We start from the raw sequence: 9,879 nt of genomic DNA, 5'->3' as shown, positions 1-9,879 counted from the left end.
CTCTCATGGCTTCTAATTCTAGTATTCTAACATTCTGCTGTATCATTTTAACATTCTAGTATTCTAACATTCTGCTGTATCATTTTAACATTCTAGTATTCTAACATTCTGCTGTATCATTTTAACATTCTAGTATTCTAACATTCTGCTGTATCATTTTAACATTCTAGTATTCTAACATTCTGCTGTATCATTTTAACATTCTAGTATTCTAACATTCTGCTGTATCATTTTAACATTCTAGTATTCTAACATTCTGCTGTATCATTTTAACATTCTAGTATTCTAACATTCTGCTGTATCATTTTAACATTCTAGTATTCTAACATTCTGCTGTATCATTTTAACATTCTAGTATTCTAACATTCTGCTGTATCATTTTAACATTCTAGTATTCTAACATTCTGCTGTATCATTTTAACATTATAGTATTCTAACATTCTGCTGTATCATTTTAACATTCTAGTATTCTAACATTCTGCTGTATCATTAACATTCTAGTATTCCAACATTCTGCTGTATCATTTTAACATTCTAGTATTCCAACATTCTGCTGTATCATTTTAACATTCTAACATTCCAACATTCTGCTGTATCATGTTAACATTCTAGTATTCTAACATTCTGCTGTATCATGTTAACATTCTAGTATTCCAACATTCTGCTGTATCATTTTAACATTCTAGTATTCTAACATTCTGCTGTATCATTTAACATTCTAGTATTCTAACATTCTGCTGTATCATTTTAACATTCTAGTATTCTAACATTCTGCTGTATCATTTTAACATTCTAGTATTCTAACATTCTGCTGTATCATTTTAACATTAAGTATTCTAACATTCTGCTGTATCATTTTAATCATTCATAGTATTCACAACATTCTGCTGTCATCATTCAGTTGAACATTAATTTTAACATTATAGTATTCTAACATTCTGCTGTATCATTAACATTCTAGTATTCCAACATTCTGCTGTATCATTTTAACATTCTAGTATTCCAACATTCTGCTGTATCATGTTAACATTCTAGTATTCCAACATTCTGCTGTATCATTTTAACATTCTAGTATTCTAACATTCTGACATGCTAACAGATGAGGTCACAAATGGTTTATTTTCTCTGAACAAAACATTCCACGAGGAACACCTGGAAAAAAACGCTTCCAGACATTCTGATTCACCCCAACACTGATACCACACAATAATGTGTTACAGTTGTAGCAGAAATTTAATCTGGACATAGGACACAACATAATAACAAGTCATGTTCAGTTGAAATTAATCACATCCGGTTTAGTTATCTGCTGCTGTCTGTCAGCATGGTAACATAATGAGTCCTCCACTGCTGTCTGTCAGCATGGTAACAGAATGAGTCCTCTGTTTCTGTCAGCATGGTAACAGAATGAGTCCTCCGCTGCTGTCTGTCAGCATGGTAACAGAATGAGTCCTCCGCTGCTGTCTGTCAGCATGGTAACAGAATGAGTCCTCCACTGCTGTCTGTCAGCATGGTAACAGAATGAGTCCTCCGCTGCTGTCTGTCAGCATGGTAACAGAATGAGTCCTCCACTGCTGTCTGTCAGCATGGTAACAGAATGAGTCCTCTGTTTCTGTCAGCATGGTAACAGAATGAGTCCTCCGCTGCTGTCTGTCAGCATGGTAACAGAATGAGTCTGTTTCTGTCAGCATGGTAACAGAATGAGTCCTCTGCTGCTGTCTGTCAGCATGGTAACAGAATGAGTCCTCTGTTTCTGTCAGCATGGTAACAGAATGAGTCCTCCGCTGCTGTCTGTCAGCATGGTAACAGAATGAGTCCTCCGCTGCTGTCTGTCAGCATGGTAACAGAATGAGTCCTCCGCTGCTGTCTGTCAGCATGGTAACAGAATGAGTCCTCTGTTTCTGTCAGCATGGTAACAGAATGAGTCCTCCGCTGTCTGTCTGTCAGCATGGTAACAGAATGAGTCCTCTGTTTCTGTCAGCATGGTAACAGAATGAGTCCTCCACTGCTGTCTGTCAGCATGGTAACAGAATGAGTCCTCTGTTTCTGTCAGCATGGTAACAGAATGAGTCCTCTGTTTCTGTCAGCATGGTAACAGAATGAGTCCTCTGTTTCTGTCAGCATGGTAACAGAATGAGTCCTCTGCTGCTGTCTGTCAGCATGGTAACAGAATGAGTCCTCCACTGCTGTCTGTCAGCATGGTAACAGAATGAGTCCTCTGTTTCTGTCAGCATGGTAACAGAATGAGTCCTCCACTGCTGTCTGTCAGCATGGTAACAGAATGAGTCCTCTGTTTCTGTCAGCATGGTAACAGAATGAGTCCTCCGCTTCTGTCTGTCAGCATGGTAACAGAATGAGTCCTCTGTTTCTGTCAGCATGGTAACAGAATGAGTCCTCTGTTTCTGTCAGCATGGTAACAGAATGAGTCCTCCGCTTCTGTCTGTCAGCATGGTAACAGAATGAGTCCTCCACTGCTGTCTGTCAGCATGGTAACAGAATGAGTCCTCCGCTGCTGTCTGTCAGCATGGTAACAGAATGAGTCTTCTGCTCCTGTCTGTCAGCATGGTAACAGAATGAGTCCTCTGTTTCTGTCAGCATGGTAACAGAATGAGTCCTCCGCTTCTGTCTGTCAGCATGGTAACAGAATGAGTCTGTTTCTGTCAGCATGGTAACAGAATGAGTCCTCTGTTTCTGTCAGCATGGTAACAGAATGAGTCCTCCACTGCTGTCTGTCAGCATGGTAACAGAATGAGTCCTCCACTGCTGTCTGTCAGCATGGTAACAGAATGAGTCCTCTGTTGCACAGTGTTTATGATCAAACGCATCTCCAAGCATTAATCGCACAATGTTACGATCAAACACGTCCCCAGTCAGTCACACAGTGTTACGATCAAACACGTCCCCAGTCAGTCACACAGTGTTACGATCAAACACATCCCCAGTCAGTCACACAGTGTTACGATCAAACACATCCCCAGTCAGTCACACAGTGTTACGATCAAACACGTCCCCAGTCAGTCACACAGTGTTACGATCAAACACGTCCCCAGTCAGTCACGCAGTGTTACGATCAAACACGTCCCCAGTCAGTCACGCAGTGTTACGATCAAACACGTCCCCAGTCAGTCACACAGTGTTACGATCAAACACGTCCCCAGTCAGTCACACAGTGTTACGATCAAACACGTCCCCAGTCAGTCACACAGTGTTACGATCAAACACGTCCCCAGTCAGTCACACAGTGTTACGATCAAACACGTCCCCAGTCAGTCACACAGTGTTACGATCAAACACGTCCCCAGTCAGTCACACAGTGTTACGATCAAACACGTCCCCAGTCAGTCACACAGTGTTACGATCAAACACGTCCCCAGTCAATAATCACACAGTGTTATGAATGATGTATTTACTTTGTGATAGAAGGTGACCCAGTGCTGCGGTAAGCCTACCAGACAGACAGAAAGATCCCTGCCTGGATAACGTGACCCAGTGCTGCGGTAAGCCTACCAGACAGACAGCAAGATCCCTGCCTGGATAACGTGACAACACGGTAGGGAATAGGGTCTATATAGGGAATAGGGCCCTGGTCTATATAGGGAATAGGGCCCTGGTCTATATAGGAAATAGGGCCCTGGTCTATATAGGGAATAGGGCCCTGGTCTATATAGGGAATAGGGCCCTGGTCTATATATGGAATAGGGCTCTGGTCTATATATGGAATAGGGCTCTGGTCTAAACACAGGGCAGCAATGACAATCCATGCATCTCAAATGACACACTATTTACTACGGGCTCTGGTCAACAGTAGTGTACTGTGTAGGGAATAGGGTGCCAATCTGGTCAACAGTAGTGTACTGTGTAGGGAATAGGGTGCCAATCTGGTCAACAGTAGTGTACTGTGTAGGGAATAGGGTGCCATTTGGGATGCACAATATCCCTACTGACGGAGGATAAACTGCTTTGTAAACACCAGTGGGCAGGATCACCGTGGGCTGTCAATCACAGGCTGTGAGCCAATGGGTGTAGTTTCCCAACTGGCTGCAGGGAGAGAAACAGGTCCCACTGTGTTGATGATATAACAGACAGTCTATCGATCCAGGATGTGTGTGTGTGTTTATCCCTCCCAGTGATCATCTCCACTATAGATTAGTGATTACCTCCAAGGCCTCTCTGTCTCTCTCTCTCTCTCTCTCTCTGACTTCATCTGACGATCCACAGAGTTCACAGGCTTGTTATATCGTCTGATATAATGTCCACAGAGTTCACAGGCTTGTTATATGGTCTGATATAATGTCCGCAGAGTCTCGACTTAAAGGAGAAGTGTCTCCTCTTAAAGGGAGGCTGTCTGTTTTCTCACCCCCACCATCTGGTCTTAAAGGAGAGGTGTCCACTCTGCTGTCCACAGAGACAGTGCTTAAAGGGAAGATTTGCCTTAAAGGAGAGGTGTCCACTCTGCTGTCCACAGAGACAGTGCTTAAAGGGAAGATGTCCAAGATTTGCCTTAAAGGGAGGTGTCCAATCTGGTTGTCCAGTCTGTCCCCAAAGGCCGGTCTTAAATGCAAGGTGTCTCTTCTGTCCCCAGATGCTAAAGGCCATAAAGGGAGGGTGTCCCCTCGTTCGTCCTCAGAGTGTCTTCTTAAAGGGAATGTGTCCTTCCTACCCCCACAGTCTCTATTTAAAGGGGAGGTGTCCATTATGTCCCCACAGACGGTCCGTATAGAGAGTGTTTGTGGCCTGTCAGGATGACTGGGTAGTAGGGATTTCTCACACACACTGGGGCTGGACTTGTACCAGTCAGACAGATTGTTATCAGACCCGTCCTCCATCTTGCCTGGCCCCCCTGCCGCCCTGGAAAAGGTAAACAACTTGGGAATGGCTGCCGTGGACGCGGCCACGGTTGCCGCGGCTACTCCTCCCTCGGCGGCAGTGTTCGTGGCGGAGTTGGCGAAAGAGGAACCAAAGAGAGCAGCGATCCGGCGGTGGTAGTGGGTACGGAACACCTTGGCCCCACGGTGGAGATCACCTGTGAAGGGAGAGGATAACATAGAAGAAGAAGAAGAGGACAAACAGGAAGAGGATAACATAGAAGAAGAAGAAGGGGACAAACAGGAAGAGGATAACATAGAAGAAGAAGAAGGGGACAAACAGGAAGAGGATAACATAGAAGAAGAAGAAGAGGACCAACAGGGAGAGGATAACATAGAAGAAGAAGAAGGGGACAAACAGAAAGAGGATAACATAGCAGAAGAAGAAGAAGAAGAAGAAGAAGAAGAAGAAGAAGAAGAAGGACAAACAGGAAGAGGATAATGTAGAAGAAGAAGAAGAAGAAGGGGACAAACAGGAAGAGGATAACATAGAAGAAGAAGAAGGGGACAAACAGTAAGAGGATAACGTAGAAGAAGAAGAAGAAGAAGGGGACAAACAGGAAGAGGATAACATAGAAGAAGAAGAAGAAGAAGAAGAAGGGGACAAACAGGAAGAGGATAACATAGAAGAAGAAGAAGGGGACAAACAGGAAGAGGATAACATAGAAGAAGAAGAAGGGGACAAACAGGAAGAGGATAACATAGAAGAAGAAGAAGAAGAAGAAGAAGGGGACAAACAGGAAGAGGATAACGTAGAAGAAGAAGAAGGGGTCAGGACAGGACAGGACAAACAGGATGTTATTTTGGGAACAGATGCATTAAAAAGAACATTCCAACATCTAAATACCAACTGAGACTACATCTAGTGAATGCTGGCTGTTTTTTTTTCATTAATTCATTCATACATATCAATGAGTTATGAACAGAATATGACGTGATAAGAAGCAGGACGTCCTGATGAATGAGGACACAGCAGAGTCCTACCTATGAAACAGTAGCAGATAGGATTGAGGCTGGAGTTGGTGAGGCCCAGCCACTGGGCAAAGGGTTGGCTCTGCATGAGCCAAGATGGCGGATGCTGCACTCGGCCGATCCAGAACTCAGCCAGATACAGGGGCAGCCAGGAAACTGCAAACAGCAGCACCAGGGACACCACCATTTTGGCGATCTTCTTCCTTGTCTTGAGGCGCTCAGTGTGCAGCGCTCGGCTTCGGGAGTCGAGTTCCGTAAACGTCCGCTTCCCGTCCCCCCAGAGCCGGCGGCCAGTCAGGAAGCCGATGGTGAGGTTAAAGGTCACGGGGATGCAGTAGAGCGCCACGAAGAGCAGGACGGTGTAGCCCTGTTTCAGACGCGGCCCCGGCCACACCTCCTGGCACACAGGGATCACAAACGACGCCCCCAGGCTGATCTCATCTCGCCGGTTCATGAACACCAATGGGGCGCAGATCGCCGATGACACCACCCACACCACGGCGACCGTCCCGAGGATCCGGCGGCGGGTGAAGAGGGAGCGGGCGCGGAGCGGGCAGCGTACACTGAAGTAACGATTGACGCTGATGACCGTTAGCGTTAGCACGCTAGCCGACACGGAGACGGCCTGGGTGAAGGGGACCGCTCGGCACAGGAAGTCCCCGTAGACCCAGGCCGAGTAGATCTGGTGACCCAGCGTTATGGGCATGCAGACACACACCACGGCCAGGTCGCACACCGCCAGGTTAACCAGGAGGTACCGTGTGGCGCTGACCGCGGCTAGCCTCTCGCTACGTCGGTTGGTCAGCACCTTCATTGACATGATGTTCCCTACGAACCCCACCAGGAAGGACAGGCAGTACATGAGTGTCAGAGCCACCGTGGTCGGCTCATGGACCGTCCATAACAAACTGGTCAGCTCTGAATCATCAGGAGGGAGGAGGGAAGAGGGGAAGAGGGACGAGGAGGAGGAGAAGAGGGGAGGATCAGGAGGGTAGAGGGAGGAAGACGGGAGGAGAGAGTCAGGGGGAAGGAGGGATGAGGAGGAGGATGAGGGGAGGAGGAGGGAGTCGTAGAAGCTGTAACTGTTGTTGAGTCTGGCCTGTGTGGCGTTCTCTACGTGCAGCAGAGGAGTGAAGCTGAGCTGGGCTGATAACTGGTCCAGGGTCAGCTTCATGGTGCTGTCTTGTCCACTCAAGGCTTGCTCTGTCTGTCAACACTGACCTCAGTACAGCCCTTATATAATGCTACTCATTACACTGCAGCAGCAGTAAAGGACTGTACAGAATTTATGTGCAAGGTTAGAGAAAAGTCCAAGCTACTTGGGCTATTTGTCCTTAGCGTGGGATAAGGATAAGGGATAAAAGGTCAAAGTTACTTAGGCTAAGGTTAGGGGTAAGATTAGGAAGTGGCTCTATCTTCAGAAACAAACAGCAACACCCTTGTCCTTATCTTACTAGCACGTCTTATCTCACTAGCACGTCTTATCTCACTAGCACGTCTTATCTCACTAGCACGTCTTATCTCACTAGCACGTCTTATCTCACTAGCAAGTCTTATCTCACTAGCAAGTCTTATCTCACTAGCAAGTCTTATCTCACTAGCACGTCTTATCTCACTAGCACGTCTTATTTCACTAGCACGTCTTATCTCACTAGCACGTCTTATCTCGCTAGCACGTCTTATCTCACTAGCAAGTCTTATCTCACTAGCAAGTCTTATCTCACTAGCACGTCTTATCTCACTAGCAAGTCTTATCTCACTAGCAAGTCTTATCTCACTAGCACGTCTTATCTCACTAGCACATCTTATCTCACTAGCAAGTCTTATCTCACTAGCACGTCTTATCTCACTAGCACTAGCACATCTTCTCTTACTAGCAAGTCTTATCTCACTAGCCTATCTTATCTCACTAGCATGTTTTATCTCACTAGCACTTATCTCACTATCTTATCTCACTAGCAAGTCTTATCTCACTAGCACGTCTTATCTCACTAGCATGTCTTATCTCACTAGCACGTCTTATCTCACTAGCACGTCTTATCTCACTAGCAAGTCTTATCTCACTAGCACATCTTCTCTTACTAGCAAGTCTTATCTCACTAGCACGTCTTATCTCACTAGCACGTCTTATCTCACTAGCACGTCTTATCTCACTAGCACGTCTTATCTCACTAGCACTAGCACATCTTCTCTTACTAGCATGTCTTATCTCACTAGCACATCTTCTCTTACTAGCATGTCTTATCTCACTAGCACTAGCAAATCTTCTCTTAGTAGCACGTCTTATCTCACTAGCACGTCTTATCTTACTAGCACATCTTATCTCACTAGCAAGTCTTATCTCACTAACACGTCTTATCTCACTAGCACGTCTTATCTTACTAGCACGTCTTATCTTACTAGCACTGTCTTATCTTACTATCACTAGCACGTCTTATCTCACTAGCAAGTCTTATCTCACTAGCACATCTTCTCTTACTAGCAAGTCTTATCTCACTAGCACGTCTTATCTTACTAGCACGTCTTATCTTACTAGCACTGACTTATCTTACTATCACTAGCACGTCTTATCTTACTAGCACGTCTTATCTCACTAGCACGTCTTATCTTACTAGCACATCTTATCTCACTAGCAAGTCTTATCTCACTAACACGTCTTATCTCACTAGCACGTCTTATCTTACTAGCACGTCTTATCTTACTAGCACGTCTTATCTTACTAGCACTGACTTATCTTACTATCACTAGCACGTCTTATCTCACTAGCACGTCTTATCTCACTAGCATGTCTTATCTCACTAGCACATCTTATCTTACTAGCACGTCTTATCTTACTAGCACGTCTTATCTCACTAGCATGTCTTATCTTACTAGCACGTCTTATCTCACTAGCACGTCTTATCTTACTAGCACGTCTTATCTTACTAGCACGTCTTATCTCACTAGCACATCTTTTCTTACTAGCACGTCTTATCTTACTAGCACTGACTTTGCAGAAATCTGCTTTATTGAGGAACCATTAGATTTATTAGAACAGTGAGAGGTGGTTGTCTCACCTAGCTACCTTAAAATGAATGCTCTCGCTGTCAATAACTGGGGATAAGAGCGTCTGCTAAATGACTGACGTGGTCATGGACATTTATGAGCAAGTACCAAGGTATTTGTTCTTGATTTTCAGTAGAGGACACTCCCTGTGATGACTGTGATATGTGGTTGTTTGACCTACCTTACGCTAGTTGAATGCTGGGTAAAAGTGTCTGCTGTTATCAATCAATGTAAATGTAAAACTGTTTGTATCGTCAGAATCTATGAGCAAGTAGTACACAAGCTATTTGTTCTTGATTTGGGATACAGGTTTAAAAGGATGGGAGTTAAGGTTAGGGTTATGGGGTTAGATTAGGTAAGATTAGGAAAGCATTAAGGTTAGGGTTATGGGGATAGATTAGGTAAGATTAGGAAAGCATTAAGGTTAGGGTTATGGGGTTAGATTAGGTTAGATTAGGAAAGCATTAAGGTTAGGGTTAGGGGGTTAGATTAGGTAAGATTAGGAAGGGTTAAAGTTAGGATTAGTGGGTAAAATTAGATGAGATTAGGAAGGGTTAAGGTTAGGATTAGGGGGTTAGATTAGGTTAGATTAGGAAAGCATTAAGGTTAGGGTTATGGGGTTAGATTAGGTAAGATTAGGAAAGCATTAAGGTTAGGGTTAGGGGGTTAGATTAGGTAAGATTAGGAAGGGTTAAGGTTAGGATTAGGGGGTAAAATTAGATGAGATTAGGAAGGGTTAAGGTTAGGATTAGGGGGTTAGATTAGGTTAAATAAGGAAAGATTTAAGGTTAGGGTTAGGGGGTAAGATTAGTTTAGATTAGGAAAGATTTAAGGTTAGGGTTAGGGGGTAAGATTAGGTTAGATTAGGAAAGATTTAAGGTTAGGTTTAGTGTCTAGAATCTCATTTGTGGTGGTAAAGTGCCATAGTACATCCGTACATATGTGGTGACCAGACGGTGATGACCATCACTGATTCTAGGTCAGGTTCATGGTGTCC

General features: G+C 44.5%; 1 protein-coding gene across 1 annotated transcript; it reads right to left on the bottom strand.

The window, feature by feature from the left end:
* Positions 1–3,630: 3,630 nt before the first annotated feature.
* Positions 3,631–7,766, bottom strand: LOC112242440 (galanin receptor type 2-like). Its single transcript, XM_024410353.2, has 2 exons — positions 5,850–7,766; positions 3,631–5,023 (listed from the first exon to the last, which is right to left on the bottom strand). Exons 1-2 carry the CDS (start codon positions 7,009–7,011, stop codon positions 4,263–4,265), a joined length of 1,923 nt encoding a protein of 640 aa, XP_024266121.2. The 5' UTR covers positions 7,012–7,766; the 3' UTR covers positions 3,631–4,262.
* Between the last annotated feature and the right edge of the window lie 2,113 nt (positions 7,767–9,879).

This window comes from Oncorhynchus tshawytscha, unplaced genomic scaffold (genome assembly GCF_018296145.1).
Source record: "Oncorhynchus tshawytscha isolate Ot180627B unplaced genomic scaffold, Otsh_v2.0 Un_contig_2247_pilon_pilon, whole genome shotgun sequence".
Taxonomy (NCBI): Eukaryota; Metazoa; Chordata; class Actinopteri; order Salmoniformes; family Salmonidae; genus Oncorhynchus; species Oncorhynchus tshawytscha.
The sequence above is the reverse complement of the archived record's forward strand: the minus strand, read 5'-3'. Positions and strand labels throughout refer to the sequence as shown.